General features: G+C 42.4%; 1 protein-coding gene across 1 annotated transcript; it reads right to left on the reverse strand.

Annotated features, from left to right (window-relative positions):
* LOC8054380 (acyl transferase 9) lies at window positions 22-2,969 on the reverse strand. Its single transcript, XM_002458110.2, has 2 exons — window positions 2,407-2,969; window positions 22-1,054 (listed from the first exon to the last, which is right to left on the reverse strand). Exons 1-2 carry the CDS (start codon window positions 2,842-2,844, stop codon window positions 212-214), a joined length of 1,281 nt encoding a protein of 426 aa, XP_002458155.1. The 5' UTR covers window positions 2,845-2,969; the 3' UTR covers window positions 22-211.

The raw sequence follows: 18,083 nt of genomic DNA on the forward strand, positions 1-18,083 counted from the left end.
AGGCCAACAAGTCTGAAATAATTTGTTTCAAATGGAACACTATTATTCTTTCATTACTGTCAATGCTCAATACATGTATAATGTAACGTGCTGATAATAGTACAAAGTATAAACATGACCAACCCTGTCTTATTGCAAGCAAATTCCGGGAGCAGCAATTTGACACAACAAAATACAACAAATTCCCACTGTAGAATGGAATACACTCACTCTATGCATGCTTCTGCAACTCCTCGCTGAACACGGCAGAGTGCTGCCCTTCCACGCACTGCAGCACCAGCCTGATGCCCTGCTTTGGCTTGGGCGGCTTCAGGTACACAACGGAGGGAACAATGTTCACATCGTCGTTCAGGGTGAACACATAGCTTGGCTCACCGAACCCATAGTCAACCTCGTTGAAGCCCACATGACTCCAGTCAGTCACGACGAGGGTGCCATAGTCTAGCGATACGTTGTAGTGGTTCTCCTTGGCACCGCCGCTCAACCAGTCAAGGAACCTCGACGACAGAGCTTCCTTGGCTTCCCTGATCGCGGTCACGATCTCCACAAGTGAAGCCTCCTTCACCTCCTGGCTGGTCTTGGTGAGGCCACCTGGGTACACACAGTTCCCATAGTAGCCTTCGACCGAGGGCAGTGCATTGCTCAGCAGGTGGCGAGTGCTGGCTGCAAAGCCCAGGCGAACCTCAGCATCGGGTGCAAAGTCGACTGCCAAGGCGCGACATTTGAAGATTATGGCAGTGACCACGTCGAAAGTGGAGCACTTCTGGTTGGTTTCACTTGCAACCTGGTCCTTCACACGCTTGATGCTGTCCAGAGAGATCTCAACGACCGACTTCTCAAAGTTGAATGCGGTGAATGATGGTGGCGGACCTAGGGGTGGCTTAGGTGGGTTGGGGATGGCATCCCGAGCCCAGATTGGCTTGATCGATGGCTCAGGGAGGCCCCTAGCCATCTCACCAACTGCTTTCAGAAATTGTGCAGCACCCTGCCCATCAAATACCAAGTGACTGAAGCAAATGCCCACAGCAAATCCACCACATGTGAACTTTGTAACCTGAACACAGAGAAAATAGCAGTGGGTTAATCAACTAAATAAAATGTAATTCCGTAACTAGTCATGTAGCAGATACAAATACCTAACTTGAACACTAGGTGGTGACGAGAAGAGTAAGTACTAAGTGCTCAAACTAAGGATGTGCGACTAAATTTCGAGAACATGCACAAAGCATGGTAGTAAGACCTCTAGGTGTGTGTCTGCCAACCAGGGCTCAAACCCTGGTTATCACAATGAAAGCTCCCTTGTTGTATGCTCCCGTGGTCATGGGGCAGTTTCCAAAGCGAAAACATGTGCGTAGTAGCCAGCTTTCAGGGGCTTTTCTCAACATTAAGTGCAATGCCTTCACGATGTCTCTCTACTTGGGTATCTCTACTTAGGTTGAGTGTATTTTTCCGAGCGAAATTCTACTCTGTTGTCTGAGTATAGGACACATGCCGAAACCTATCTTTCTTAAGCATATAAGCTCCAACAATAACAGGTACTCAGGTAGTTCCCCTCCAATAGCATGTTCTTCCATCTAAATGAACTTTGGGACTAAATAATTGGAAAATAAATATTCAAAGCAAGGTTAGACCACATAAACATTCCTAGATTCAGGGATCATCATCCAGCTTTTAGATACCTGAATAAAGGTTTTGCTCTAATGCAAAAGGAAACAACAGTTGTTTCATCACTTTGTTATGTGGTTTGCTACCAGGAAAAAAAAACTGTAGTGAATACTAAAAATTTGGCTGAATGCACTGCTAGTCAACAAGGTAGGTAGCAAATATAGAATACCAATCAATACCGGCTTCCATCCATGGAGGAACCATCCTGCCTACTTCTGATGAAAACATTAGCACTGCAGCAGCATTCTCTACCAGGCTACCACTAATTATAAGCAGCTACCTAATTATGAGGTGCTGCGGCTGCAACCCTTTCAACACATCCCTGTATCCGCAGCATCAGCAGCTGGTTGCAGCAACACCCACTTCAGCTAAAGTGGACGCACCCAGAAGCATGCTAATGTTTTCTGAGATGGTTGCTATTGATGGCTGTTAGCTTAGATCACTAGATCAGCTCAAACAATTTGTGGCCAATTGTCCATGATACAGTCACTCACAGTTGCATCGATCTATTTTGAGTCAGACGTGGATAACACATTGTGCTTCACACCTTCTATTTACGGCTGTAAGCCATTCACAGATTTACTAGTCAACGTTAGTCAGCACCCTGCTTCCGCCTCAGATCCACATACCCAACACTAAACCCCCTCAGATCCAGACCAAAACTTGCGTCCCAAAATTTACTAGCCGAAATGATCAGAAGTGAGGGGTACTAAAGCAGCAGGCAATGGGAATCGGACTGACCTGCGCGAGCAGCAGTGTGTCCTCCACGCGCACCTCGGCCGGCGGACGCGGCAGCAGCTCCTCCTTGGGGATGCACAGCGGGCGCTCGAGGTTCCGCGCCTCCTCGAGGGAGCAGCTAGCCTCGGCCTCCACGAACCACACCCCTTCCCCCGTGCACTCGATCTCGGGCTCCCCAGGCACGGGCTCGGCGATGCGGCCGGCGACGGGGTAGTACAGCACGAGCGCCTTGGCGAAACCCTCGCGCATGACCGCGATCGCGGAGGAGGGGCTCCGGTCCGACGTAGGGGCGGGGAAGACCTGGATGAAGTCGACGGAGACACGGACGGCGGCGGTCTTGTCGATGGAGGAGAGCGGGAGGGAGCCGCCCGGGGTGGGCCCCGCCGGCGGGACCAGGGACGGCGGGGACTTGGTCACGGTGGGCGGCGGCGCGGCGGCCATTGCCGAGGCAGGCGGTGGTGGGTCGTGGGTGGTGGATCTCCGGAGTTACGCCGTGGAGGAGGTCGCGGGAAGAGGTGATTAGTTTGGTTTGGTGCGGGAGTGGTGTCCAGCTTAATTTCAGACTTTGACGAAGTAGGACGTTACTAGTAGCTGACAACAACCGACGACTTTCGGTAGTTGGGCTTTGCCGCTTTTTTGTTTGGCCACAGAACACTACTGTTTTATATAAAACATTTTTTTCAAGAAAAATATTTACTGTTTATTTACTGGCGCTCAGGCTCTATTCTAGAAAAATGGTTTTTTTCAGAGTTAAAACTTTTGAAAAATATTTTTAGCAGAATGGCTTCTTCTCTATTTTTAGCTAGAGGACGTTACTGTTTTATTAGGGTCTATTTACTGGCGCTCTAGTTCTATTCAAGGGAAATGGCTTTTTTAGAGTTAAAGCTTTTGAAAAATATTAAGCAGAATAACTTTTTTTTGTCCACGGGACATTATTGGTTTATAGGGTCTGTACTGGTGCTCCAGCTCTATTCAAGAGAAATGTTTTTTTAAGTTAAAACTTTTGATACTTACTCCCTCCTAAATTATAAGGCGCTTTAACTTTTTTACATCTATTTTATTATACATCTAGATATAATATATATCTAAATGCATACAAATTTGTACTAGAAAAATTAAAGCGATTTGTAATTTAGAATGAGAGTAGTAGAATGGCTTTTTCTATATTTATTTATTTGTTTTGCCACAGGACATTCCTTCTGTTTTGTTAGGATTTGTTTCTTGGCACTCTAGCTCTATTCAAGAGAAGTGGCTTTTTTTTTCTTAGTTTCAAAAGAGACAAGGTGGTTCTTCATTTGACTCTCTTAGTTTCAAATTATAAGTGGTTCTGGTTTATAGATACATAGTTTTATTATATATTGAAACATATTATTTTTCTTAGTATATAGATTTCTGCTGGCATCGGCATCGGCTGCTGCAATGGCAGGAGCGGTGCTCGAAATTTCTCTGTCCATTTGAAGCACCACTCAAACGATACACTGTGTGGAGGGTCATAGTATATTATCACATACAAAATGAATAACAAAAGAGGCAACAAAAATCATGATCTTTTTTTCCTTGGAGAACTACAAAGTTTAATGTTCCCACTTGATATTTACATATTCATCCATGAAAGGATTCTTTTCGGGACTATTTTAAACCCAGATTGTATCATGGAATTTCTTATGCTAAATAAATGGCACTTACAGATTGAAAGTATTGCCGGACCAGTGTTGCCACGACATATTGATTGTTTGTAGTGCACGTATCTGAACTTCTCAACTAAGGGTGTGTTTAGTTCCCCATAAAATACAAAATACCAAGTATTTAAAATGATAAAATGTAAAATATTAAAATTTTTGTGGGTGTGTTTAGTTTCATCTAGAATACCAAAATTTTCAAGGTCCATAATACATGAAGCTGCTATTTTAGGCTTTTTTTTAACTCTTGAGACTAAAATCCAGAATGCAAAATAACAATCATTTTGCTAAAAAATTTGGATAATATTTAGTTTCATTCTGCAGAATGGCAGACTAAAACCTAAAAATATTTGGCCCAAACGGGAAAGTAAACAGGCCATCTGGAAGAATAGTTAGGTGCCATCTGGAGTATAAATGCCACAGTACCTACGGTGAAAGTTTTATATCGACACTGCTGATTCACGAATCATCCAAACGAACTACATGATGGACCGAAATAAGCTCAAAAATATGTAAGTGCTGGATAGATGCATGCCCTGCACATTAATTAGGAAGATTCAGATACCATATTCTCCAACATATTAGGAGCTTCTTGTTTGTACCCAAGTTGAATCTACTACTTGTTTGTAGAATGCTTTTTTGCTGCCTTCCCATATCTCAAATGGCCTAAAACTTTCCATGATATGAGTAACACTAAATATTTTTTGAACGGGGAGTAACACTGAATATATATTCTTCAGAGAATTTGGAGAGTGGTGAGGGCACGCCACTTTACAAATAACACACTAGCAGCTACTTGCATGACTCGTTTAGGCACCTTTCCATGCAACAAAAATCTGACAGAACAGTTCTAACAAAATGCACTGCACTGCAAAGAAAAATAGAGACGCCTCTGAATTGCTGGTGTGTGTGCTCATCTGGAATAGTATGTGTTAGAGTATTACAGCTTTCTCTTTCTATTCGTTTGAGTTTATAAGCCAAATCTGTTAGTCATTCAATAATATTTTCTCTCACAATAAATCAGCAAATAATATTTTCTGCCATGCTTTTCAGCCAAACAAAAACATGACAACGCCATGACCTTGAGGTGTGCTTGGCACCCATCAACAACGCACAAAGTAATTTTAATTTACAACACTTATGTCATCTTCGTTTAAATGAAATATCTCTCTTCAGTAATCACACTACAAACCCATGGATCATAACTTCATAAGCCAAGATCCCAGCCTGACATGGCACTATCCAAACCAACCAGACCACGAGGCCAGCATGGACCGGAACTAGTCCATGCCAATCACGAGCCTACATCGATCGATCTGCTCCATGAGCATGGAGCTTGTGCTCATGTACTCCCTTCGTATAGGATTTAGATGTCAATTTAGAATAGTAACACGGTCTCTAAAATATAACTTTAACCTTTTATTTTTATAAAAATATTTAGAAAAAATGATATATGTATATTTTTATGAAAGTATTTTTCAAAACAAATCTATTCATATAATGTTCATATTTGCAAACTTAATAATTTAAAAGTTGTTAGTGATTTATCACTACACCACAACACCACAATTAGCGTCAGCTGTCTGACCCTAAAAAATACTTTTGACGTTGGACGATCTGACGCTAAAGAAAATTAACAGACCATCCGACGCTAAATCTGTATTTGCCGATGTAGTATCTGACGCTGTAGGTATCTAGATTTAGCGTTGAACTATCTGACGCTAAAACCTTGTATAGTGTCAAGTCGTCTGACACTGAAATTATGTGGGTCCGAGTTAGCCACATTCCGCGCCCAGAGCTCGTGTCACGCGCGAACTTTAGAAGAGGCCCGCGAAAATTTTGGCCTGGCCCGGTCACAAAGAAAACCCTAGAGGTTCTACCAAAGGGCACCGGCCGGCCGCCGCCCTCTCCACCAAATCGCACTCGGCTCCGACCCCTCCCACTCCGCGCGCCGCCACCCCTGCTCGTCCTCAACACCGACCCCTCCCACTCCGCGCCGCCACCCCTGCGCGACCCGCCCGTGCGGCGCTCGCGACCCGCCATTGCGACGCTCGCGACCTCTCTGTGTCGCGTCATCGTCTGCACGAGAGGCGGACCGAGCAGAGCCGCCGTCGGCCGCCGTGCTGGTGTCCTCGTCTCGCCTGCCGTCACCCCTGCTCATCTCGTCCGCCGTCATCCGTGCTTGTGCCCCTACTCCCTGCTCGACGGAGGAAGTGCCGCCTGCCTCTGCTGCGTTTCTGCCTGGCTGTACCTGCTGCCTCGAGGAAGCCCTGCCCAGAACCTGAGATGGAGCGGCTGTAGCGCCCCCATGTCCCTGCACAGCTTGCTACTTCAGGGTTGCCCGACCCATTAAAGATCGAGATTAAGGGGCAGCAACAAGGAATCCGTACATGAGGTGAGATAATTTTTCCCCTCCAAGCTATTTGTTCTGTGGAATTCATGCTAGTTTGGCTTCTGTACTTGTTCCCTATGGCTATCAGTGTGTGTATTTGTTCATAGTAGTAAGAATAAGAATAGAGATGACATTCAATCTCGATCTTTAGTCAGGGATCCATTTTATTTATGTTGTATTAGAGTGTGTGTTTGGACACTGCTGCTGCTATTGTGAATTTGTCTTATAAATTCAGTTATAAATTCAGTTCTTGTACTAAAGGGAAAATAAGAAAAAAAAGTAGCCAAAACTGCTTCATCATGTTCTATGTTTGTTTGTTGCCGCAGAGAATCAATTTGTTAAATAAATGTTAGTTGGCTTCTCTGATTTATCAATCCAGGGTCTGGGTTCATACTTGATATCACTATGTTTCACACCATTATTACTATCTCACTGTCCTGTTTGATACATGCATGCTTAAGTTGTGTACTTGGTGCATCAAATTCAACAGGGCTTGCCAAAGTGTGACTGCTGCACTGACCCAACATGTATTGTGGTGCACCATGAAGATGGCATAAGACCTTCAACAATACAAGACAAGTCTGCCCGAGGTGCTCCTCCACAGTCCACAGACACCAACAAGTTGCAAACCTGCTCCACAGACATCGTCCATTGTTGGCAGATTGAAGTATTTTAGGTATGCACTTAACACTTGTGGGTTCTATGTTTAGAAATAATTCATGTGTCACTGTCTTCCTGCTCTATCACACTTGGCTTCCACATTTTTTCTTAGTATATGTGTAGCTGCTGTTTTTTCCTTGTGTTGCTTGCTGTTAGTTATTTATCTAATTTCTAATTCATCTCCACTATTCAATTTTGTAATCTGAACAAATATAATCTTTCAGCTGAGCTCCCCATAAAGATTCATGGATAAATCTTGGATCTATAGTGATGCTAGGCACACAACGGAATACTTGCAAGGGGTCAATAGTTTCCTAGCTTTTGCATTTAGAAATTCAGCGGTAGGGGACAAGATACTATGCCCTTGTAGAAAGTGTGTTAACTCATTTTGGAGAGACTCAAGTGATATAAGAGAGCACTTGATATGTGATGGGTTTCTACAAGGGTACACAACTTGGAACTTACATGGGGAAGCTAGTTCCTCTTATGTGAATACCGACAATGGTGATGGTGCTGATCCAGTGGAAGAGTCTAGTGAAGAGGATGACATATCTGCATTGCTTAGAGACCTAGCTTGTGGTTTAGATGATCGAGGGGATTTTGAAGACAACAGTTCCACTAAGCTTCCTAAAGAACTAGTTGACCTGCAAAAGTTGGTAGAAGCCAATAGTCAAGAATTATTTCCTAATTTCAAGAAGTATACTAAGTTGTGTTTCCTGATTAGGCTTCTTCACATCAAGCTCCTTGGAGGATGGACTGACAGAAGTTTTGACCTTATGCTAGATCTATTTAATGATGTCTTACCTGAAGGTTCAACACTACCCAGAAACTACTATGAAACTAAGAAATTAATTAAGTCCATAGGACTTGGGTACACTAGTATTCATGCATGTGACAATAATTGCATTTTATACTGGAAGGACCATGAAAAATCTCAATCATGTCCAAAGTGTAAGCTTTCACGTTAGAAATCAGTTGGGAAGAGTTTAGATGGGAAACATGTGTACAAGGTTTCTATGAAGGTTCTTCGGTACTTTCCGATAAAGAAAAGCCTCCAAAGATTGTTTCTGTGTTCTAAAATAGCAGCTCTAACAAGATGGCATGACGAGGAGAGAACAAAAGATGATATTCTTAGGCATCCTGCAGATTCTCTTCTGTGGAAAGACTTTGATGTGAAACTGTGGGGTATAAACCCCTATACCCTCATGGGCCTATATGGGCCGCACCATCAGAGGTGGCTCGGCCCACAAGATGAAGACGTGCGGCGCACGACTGGTCGGCGTGCACCGCAAGGCTACAAGATTTTGTACCAAATAGGATACTTTGCTTGTAACTCTGTCCCTTCAGGATATATAAGGAGGGGCAGGGGTCCCCTAGAGGACAAGTCATACATTATATTCTCTCAGCACAAATCAATACAACCAGACGCAGGACGTAGGTATTACGCCAACTCGGCGGCCGAACCTGGATAAAAAGCTTGTCCGTGTCTTGCGTCACCATCGAGTTCGTAGTTTGCGCACCGTCTACCGATAAACTACTACCGTGGGTATACCCCAAGGTAGACTGCCGACTAGCTTTCGTCGACAGTGGCGCGCCAGGTAGGGGGTGTGCGTACAGCTCTTCCGACGAACAAGATGGCCATCATCCCTGACTTCGCGGCCATGGCGGGCGACTTCACGTTCACCGTCAGCTTCAACAACTTCACCGCCATGACCACGGAGGAGGTGTAGATCCGATCTGCGCCAACCACTTCTTCATCGACGTCGGCGGCGGCTTCAACCACGCTGGCTACGACTCCGACTACTCCAGCAACGTCTCCGACCACGCCGACAATGCGTCACCTGCTTCCCTACTACAAAGAGAGGCAGATCGACGACATCGATCTGCTCGGGCTAACGACCAAGTTGTTTGGCCTACTTGCTCTGACCACCAGTCGCAATAATAATCGCCGCGAAGAACGGCGCTACGACAACCGCGACCACCGTCACGATAACAAGTCCAAAAGCTCGAGGGCCAGACAATTTTGTCGTCACCGACCAGACTTTCATCCAAAGATAAGTACACTTCTAATATCTTATTTATTTTTGGCATAATATTTTTATTATCCTTCAAAAACAACTTTTTGTTTAGCCACACTAGTTTTTTCTCCTACACGAGCTTTCCAGAGCCGGTACTGTCTCCGACTCCTCCCTACACGTGCACGAGATCCGCCCTCTGCGTTCCGGGTGGTCGGCAGTAGCTCTCTGGCGAGGCTGGCAATCCCACGCGTGTCTAGGTTCCGCACCTCATGCTGATTGTTGGCTAGACCAGAGCTGGTACAAGCTCTAGGATGAATTAACTACTCGTGCTAATTTTATAATAAAAAGTCTAAAACTTATCTCAGTGCTGATTTTTTATCTAGAGTTTATTTATACATCATGTACTACCTATTTTCTCTATATTTATTTTTCAGGAGTTTGGCCCAGTCGACAAGCTACGCTCAGGGACTCGTCGACTATTCCCTACGCTGTGCCCGGGGACTGCTCCGACCACCGAGCACGTTTACGTTCCCAACCACGCTCGGGGACTTGTCGACTACTCTCTATGCTATGCTCGAAGACTGTGCCGACCACCGAGCACGTTTACGTTCCCAACCACGCTCGGGGACTTGTCCACCGGTCCCTACGCCGTGCTCGGGGACTGTGCCGACCACCGAGCACTATACGCTCGGGGACTGGTCGACCAGCTCACCAATTTAAGAGCTTGGGGACTGCACCGACCACCGAGCACTATACGCTCGGGGACTGGTCGACCAGCCCACCAATTTGAGAATTCGGAGACTGTACCGACCACCGAGCGTTCTATGCTCGGGGACTGGTCGATTAGTCTATTCAATTGCATACGAGCATGATATGCTCGGGGACTGGTAAATTCAATTTTTTAGACCTTGCTACAAGGCTCATACTTCGCCTTCCAGCAAGCTCGGGGACTACATCGGTACGATGCATCTGGCGATGCATCTCAGTTTCAGAATTTCTTTGAGGACTTTTCTTTTGACCCTGGCACCACGTGCCTACGTCACCTACTACCAGGCTCGGGGACTAAGTGGGCACACTTCACCTTGCGGTGAATGTGCTTGCTTTTTGAAAGACTATACTTTTCAGAAAAGTAAAGTGGGCACACTTCACCAGGAAAGAAATCTTTTTTAATTTGGAGCACCATGCATTCTTCGAACAACCTGCTTCTTTGATGTCAATGTTGATCAACTGTCTTTTGAGTTGGTCAAAATACCGTTGCAACTGTTTGGGCGACTTTCCTGTTTATTGAAGACGTCAAGCCTCGCTGATCGAAGAAGCTCAAGACGGCGTGTTACATCACAATACATGGTGCTCGGGGACTAGCTGTGGGGGTATAAACCCCTATACCCTCATGGGCCTATATGGGCCGCACCATCAGAGGTGGCTCGGCCCACAAGATGAAGACGTGCGGCGCACGACTGGTCGGCGTGCACCGCAAGGCTACAAGATTTTGTACCAAATAGGATACTTTGCTTGTAACTCTGTCCCTTCAGGATATATAAGGAGGGGCAGGGGTCCCCTAGAGGACAAGTCATACATTATATTCTCTCAGCACAAATCAATACAACCAGACGCAGGACGTAGGTATTACGCCAACTCGGCGGCCGAACCTGGATAAAAAGCTTGTCCGTGTCTTGCGTCACCATCGAGTTCGTAGTTTGCGCACCGTCTACCGATAAACTACTACCGTGGGTATACCCCAAGGTAGACTGCCGACTAGCTTTCGTCGACAGAAACATCCTGAGTTTGCTAAGGACAGTAGAAATATACGTCTTGCATTTGCCACCGATGGTTTTAATCCTTATAGAACCCAGAGTATTAGTTATAGCATTTGGCCTGGTATATGTATTCCATACAATTTTCCACCATCAATGTGCATGAAGCAATCAAATTTCATATTGTCTTTGCTAATTCCTAGAAAACATGCTCCTGGTAGTGATATGGATGTTTTTCTCCAGCCATTTGTGGATGATATGTTAGATATGTTTGTCAAGAGGGTTAGAACTTATGATGCATCAAAGGGCGAGTACTTCCAATTAAAGGCAGCAGTGTTGTGGACTATTACAGACTTCCCTGATCTAGGCTATGCATCTAGTTGTGTCACTGCTGGTGAAGCAGCATGTCCTCATTGCCACTCTTATACTTGTTCACATAGACTTGGTAAGGGCAGCAAGACTTGCTATATGGGCCATCGTAGGTTTTTGGATGAAAACCACCCATTTAGGTTCGATGTTGATAAGTTTGGTTCAACTGAGTTTAGGAAGGCACCTACTCCACTCTCTGGGGTGGAAGTGTTAGAGTGTACTAAAGATATTGTTACAGTTTTTGGTAAGGATCCATCTGGAAAGAAACCAGCAAGGAAGAAGCGCAAGGAAGGAGAGCCAGTAGTCATTTTTAAAAGGAGGTCTATTTGGTTTAAACTTCCCTATTGGAAAGATTTGATGTTGCGACATAATTTTGATGTCATGCACATAGGGAAAAATGTGTATGAGAACTTCGTTAATACATTCTTGGGTACTGATGGGAAATCTAAGGATAATCTAAATTCTCGCTTGGACCTTCAAACTTTAGGTATTAGAAGTGATCTCCACCCTATTGATGTTGAAGACCAATATTATTTACCACCAGCACCATATACAATGAGTCCTAATGAGAAGACATTATTTTGTCAAGTACTGAAAGGGGTAAAGTTTCCTGCTGGTTATGCATCTGATATACGTCACAATGTTCATGTCAATGAGAGAAAGGTGTTTGGGCTTAAGAGTCATGAATGCCACATCATTCTACAAGATTTACTACCGCTGGCTGTGAGGAAAGTATTGCCGGAAGTAGTTAGTGCTGCAGTGATACGTGTAAGTCATTTCTTCAAGAAAATTTGTGCTCCTGTGTTCCGCAAAAGTGATATGGATAGTTTGGAGACTGAAATAGCAGAAACCTTAAGTCTTCAAGAGACTATATTCCTTCCCTCCTTTTTTGACATGATGGTACATCTAATGGTCCATCTTCCTGCCCAAGCAAGACTGGCTGGTCCAGTACATTTCCGTAGCATGTGGCCTGTTGAGAGGTAATTTCTGTGAGCGTATTGCAACATACATATAAAAAATACATACTATTTTTGCAACATAATGGGCCTATTATATATATGTGTATAGGTATTTGATGAGATTGAAAGGTGATGTTCGTACAAAAAGCTATCCAGAAGGATCGATTATGGAGGGTTCTATGTTTTATGAGAGCCTTACACTATGTGGACACTATTTACACAACCAAGTGCTTAGAAATGTTGAAGAGCTGCAATCTGAAAATTGCACAACCCCTTTCTTTGATAGCATTGGTCGGGGTTTAGCTGGAAAATGCACAGTGAGTTTGGACCATAAGACTTGGCTGCAAGCACATAGATATGTTTTGTTCAACTATGCAAATATAGGGCCTTACTTGGAGTAAGTAATCTGTTTCACTTGACACCATATGTTTAGATCATCTTGTACAGTAAGATGATAAATTCACCTTTGCAGAAAGTATGCTCTATATCTATCCTCAATTGGTGTTCGAAACCAACGAGCTATCAACCGAATGCAGCATGAATGCTTCCATGAGTGGTTTAGATTGCATGTAAGTAGGAAGAGAACTCACAAATGCTATCTAAGTTGGACTTCTGATTTACCTTAATAATAATATTTCTTACTAATCATAGGTGGAAGAAATGTGTGAGGAAGTACCAGATGAGATACAAATCTTAGCAAAGGCGTCAATCATGAGTGCACAAAAATATAGTAGCTACAGAATAAATGGATTTGATTTTCACACTGAATCATATGATTTAGGTAGGTCTGTCCAGAATAGTGGAGTTGCTCTAGTTGCAGAATCCACATGCTTTGAGAGGGGCGATAATGATAATGTCATAATAGGAAGCAAGACTTATTATGGTATTATAAAGGAGATAGTTGAATTGAACTACAACCACAAAGGAAATGTTGTTCTTTTCAAGTGTGATTGGGTTGACAATCGTGTGCGGGGCAAATGGGTTCAAACTGATCAGTTTGGGGTCACCACTGTCAATTTTAAACATTTATTCAATACTGGTGAAAAAGTATCAGATGAGCCTTTCATACTAGCATCACAAGCGGTGCAAGTCTTCTATGTTCCTGAACATTCTGGTTCTGAATGGGTTTCTGTTCATCAGTCCAAACCAAGAGACTTCTATGATATGGATAATTTGGAGAGTGAGCACCTTAATAATTGCAATGGACTAGTTCTGCCATTGCCTGACCTAAATGGCAAGGTGACTGTTGATATTATTAATGGGGTTGTCCCCACTACTAGGAGAGACATAGATGGTATAATTGTTGAGCCTAAAAAGTAAGTGTTATTTATGCAGTATGTGATTGCCTCATTGATTACTAAATTTTCTTGTTCCCATCAGTTTGTATTATTTCTAAGATAAGGAAAAATTGCTAATTCCTCTGTACCTTTTTAGGAGACAAAATGCCAAGCGCAAGAGGAATAGCTAGTGGAGATGATGACATGACTGAGTACGAGAGGCTCAAATGGGAACATGTAGCAAGAAACCAGGAGAAGATGGATTCCCTTTGTCTTCGTAAGCTGAGCGCGGATTGCCAGCGTCCTCAAGCAAATAAAAGAAAAAAGGTTAGTACAAATACTTATGGGCTGCTTGGAGTTTCTTCACATGATGTGTGTGCTTGCCTTTCACTATAAACCAGAATGAACAATATTTTTGAACTAGTAAAAAACACTAGTTGACATTGTCATGTCCATTTTCATGTAGGTAACTCATGAACCAAGTGATGCAGCCATTGGTCATCATAATTTGCGACCAAGACCACAAAGAGATAATGTTGTGACTGCAAATGAGCATATTGTTGATGATCCTGATTATGAACTAGTTGGAGAGTTCTTATGTCACAATAAAGGTATTGTATTTCTGAAAATTTCTAAGAAGATCTGCTGCAATTTCTGATATTATGTTCTCATCTATATAGATTTGCACATTGGTACTCAAAAGAGAAATGGATGGAAAATCACCACAATGAATGACATATTCTCAAGGAAACCTGACATGCCCAAAATCAAAATAAGAGCCAATGAACTTGGACAGCATATAAGAGAAAACTATAGGAAATTTGTTAGTGCCATTGGTTGTCAAGTGAGAAAGACATTACCAGTTCGATTTAATGATTGGAGGGTTGTTCCGATTGGAATGAAGGATCAAGTTTGGACTAACTTGCAGGTATAGCTTTGTCTGCCCTTGTGCAAGTTATCCAATTCATAGCAGTCTATGCATAAATAGCTACTTATTGCAATCTGTAGAATTTATGTACATCAATAATCAGTTTTTTTAGCAAGCTAATACCGATATACCAATTATTGTCAGCTTAGTGCAATTTTAACATGATCTGATGGCTACTTTTAAATGACAAATTAGGCGTACTATGATATGGATGAGGCTTTGAAGAAATGGTTTATTGATACAATTGCAAAGAAGTGGAGGGACTACAAGACACACTTAAAAGAGAAGTATTTTGATGAAACATTAACAGATGAGCAAATGAAGGAAAGACTTATAAATATATTAAATGTTGATGACATCAATGGTCTTATTGAGTTTTGGAGGTCTGCTGAATGTCAAGTAAGTAGTAGCTCATATGGATCTCTATTTTCGACTACTTTCCTATGAATGTGCAATCTCAATGTTTTTTATCATAGGCTCGCAGTGAAAGAGGAAAAGCAAATCGTGCGAAGTTGAGGGTTCACCATACATGTGGAAGCGTGAGCTATGCTTGTCGTGGTTATAATCTGGTACAGAATCCTGCCATGTTACTCAACATGTAATTTTTTGGGGGCAATTTCATTGGTATATAGTTATAAAACTTGTAGGGTAAAACACTTGGACGCCCCCCTCGAAGAGATGAAGTGTACATCAATACACATACAAAAAAAATGGAGTACCTTTAAGGGAGGCAGCAGGAACGATTGTAAGTTTCCCTCCAAAAAAGAAACATGGATGTGTTGTATACGATTTACTTATTCATATTTTGTAGGAGGAGCTTAAAGCCATTGTTGAAGCTCAACCAGAGTTGATGGATAGAACAATTCAAGAAGGCGATGCGTATGCTGCTGTTTGTGGAGTAAAGGAGCCAAGAGGACGTGTTCGTGTTTTCGGTCTAGGACCAACTCCCCAAGAGATTGGTACCCCAGGTCTCAAAGGACTCATGTCAACAAGGATGCAAATGGAAATTTTGGCTCGACAAAAAGCTGAAAGCAAGAACAGAACTCTTGAGCAACGCATTCGGGAAATGGAAGAGGAAAGGATAGAACAAGGAAGGACAAATGTTGATGTCTTATCACAGCATGGCTCTAATTCACGACAATATGCGGTATTGCAATCTGAATAAATTATCTGAATATTCCTTGTTACTGTTAGGCATACATTACTAGTTGGATAATGATATTATCAAAACTTACCAGCTGTGTTGTATCCTAATATTTCTCGTGTAGAGTCCGACACCTGAAGGACGTACAGATGAGGCATGTAATGCTCCTCAGCTTGAACAATATGATAATTATGTAGAGAATGAAGACTATGACCAGCACGAGGAGGATGAGAACTTGCTCCCCCATAGGCATGCTGCAGCCCGATCAACTTTGAACTTTACAACAGTAATAAATGTTCGCCCTTGCTTTCCAAATGATACACATGTAATTTTCCTATGCCTTGCAAAGTATTTGTTTGTGATTTCGAAAATGCTCCCAGCGCTGCAATTCTAATGAGTTAATTATTTATTTCAGGCTGAAATGTAAGAGCGCTTGCCCCCGTCTAGGCTTGCTGTAGCCCGATCAGCTAGGAACATAACTATTGCACCAACAAGAGATATCGACCCTAACTTTGCAAATGATACACATGTAATCTTGCTGCTGCAATATTTATCTTTGGGATTTTAAATAAGTTCCATGCTTTGTAGTTTTAATGAATACATCATTTATTTCAGCTTACAACGGAAGATAGTTTGGTGCCCCCTAGGCCTGTTGTAGCCCGATCAGCTAGGAACATGACTACTGCACCAACAAATGATATCCTCCCTCGCTTTGCAAATGATACACATGTAATCTTGCCATGAAGCTGCAATGATTATCTTTGTGATTTCAAATATGTTCCATGCTTTGTAGTTATAATAAGTGCATCGTTTATTTCAGGTTGCAACAGAAGAGAGCTTGCTGCCCCCTAGGCCTGTTGCTGCCCGATCAACTGGAAACATGACCAATGCACCAACAAATGATATCCTTCCTCGCTTTGCAAATGATACACATGTAATTTTGCAATGCTGCAACAATGCTTTTGTGATTTGAAATATGTTCTATCTTTTCGGTCTCTTATGATTGTTTCTTTACTTTAGGATGGAACTGATAAGAGCTTGCTTCCCCATAGACATGATGCGGCCCCTTCACCTATAAACAAGACAACTACAGCAAAAAATGATGTCCCTCGCCTTCATGATGATCTTGTAATCTTCTTGTCTTCTTGCATTCTTTGGTGGTTTCATATACATGCCTTGCTCTAACATTTTTATGGATGCATCATTTCTTTTAGGTTGGAAAGGATGTGATATTATATGTTGTATTCAGATCTGAGTTACCTGTGGCAAGGGGGACAGTCGTTTCAACAAATCCAAAGACCTTGGTAGGAGGTCAGCCTCTTGGTAATGAATACTGTGAAGTAGTAGTTAATGTTGTGATGAAAAGGGATGCTATGGTGCCTCGGGCTTATGGCAAGATACAGTCTATGGCTACTGCTCTCAACATGAACATTGCATGGCCATTCAATAAAGTAATGAACTAGACATGACATATTTTGACTTTGGTATGATCTGTGATGCATAGTCCTAACTAAACCTCTCTATGATATGTAAGGGAATGTCGGAAGAAGGAATGCAAGAAGGCTTCTAGTACACCTCTCAAGGGCACTGTAGGTATGTCTCTAAATTTAAATTCATCAGACTATGTACAAACCTAGTGACCATCTATAAAGCACTATCTTGAGCTGGCCTATGTGCATGCTTCCATTATAACTATACATCTATAATTGTTACTTGCACATGTATCCAACTACTATGAACTGAAATTTCTAGCCAATGGATGTGTTCACTTGATTATATGAACTCTCAGCCCAATCTTGTTTATATATGTTCTATACTGCTGTGATTAGCAATCATATAAACTAGACATGAACTATTTTTGTTTGCTCTTGATATGGAAGGGTGGAAACTTGGTGACCATGCCTGAATCCGTACAATTTAAATACAATAAGGTGGTTCTAGTTGCTTCCTACCTTTTTTAACTGAGATACATGACTGTCTAAGTAGTTGCTAAGTCTTTAGATACATGACTATTCTACATGCTATCTTGAGGGTCTTTACCATTTAGGAGCAAACATGACTATTCTGCATTCTACATGACTATTCTTCAGGAAGCGCTGGGCATAAGTCTTTGGCTTGAGTTTATGGAAAATGGTGGACTTGCTTTTGGTTTTTCAACAAGCACCTGGTGGATGTGCTTTTGGTTACAACTTAGTGGATGTGCTTTTGGTTTTTCAATTCTATGCACAAACTAAATATTGCTTGCTGATGTGCATTCATGTAAGCTTTTGGTGGCTGACTTTATTGGATGATGTACTTTGTAAGACAAGATTATATGCTTGACTTTGTTGGATGATGAAGTGTACAAGACATGATTCTATCGTATATGTATTGACTTTCATGTGATCTATGTGCTTCTATATCAGTATGTGATGAACATTAAGCCTAATGTGAGTTTGATATGTGCTAAATGTATTGTATGGTATTTATATTTTTTTTATATTTAAATTGTCCTGTTGAA

Source organism: Sorghum bicolor, chromosome 3 (assembly GCF_000003195.3).
Source record: "Sorghum bicolor cultivar BTx623 chromosome 3, Sorghum_bicolor_NCBIv3, whole genome shotgun sequence".
NCBI classification, from domain to species: Eukaryota; Viridiplantae; Streptophyta; class Magnoliopsida; order Poales; family Poaceae; genus Sorghum; species Sorghum bicolor.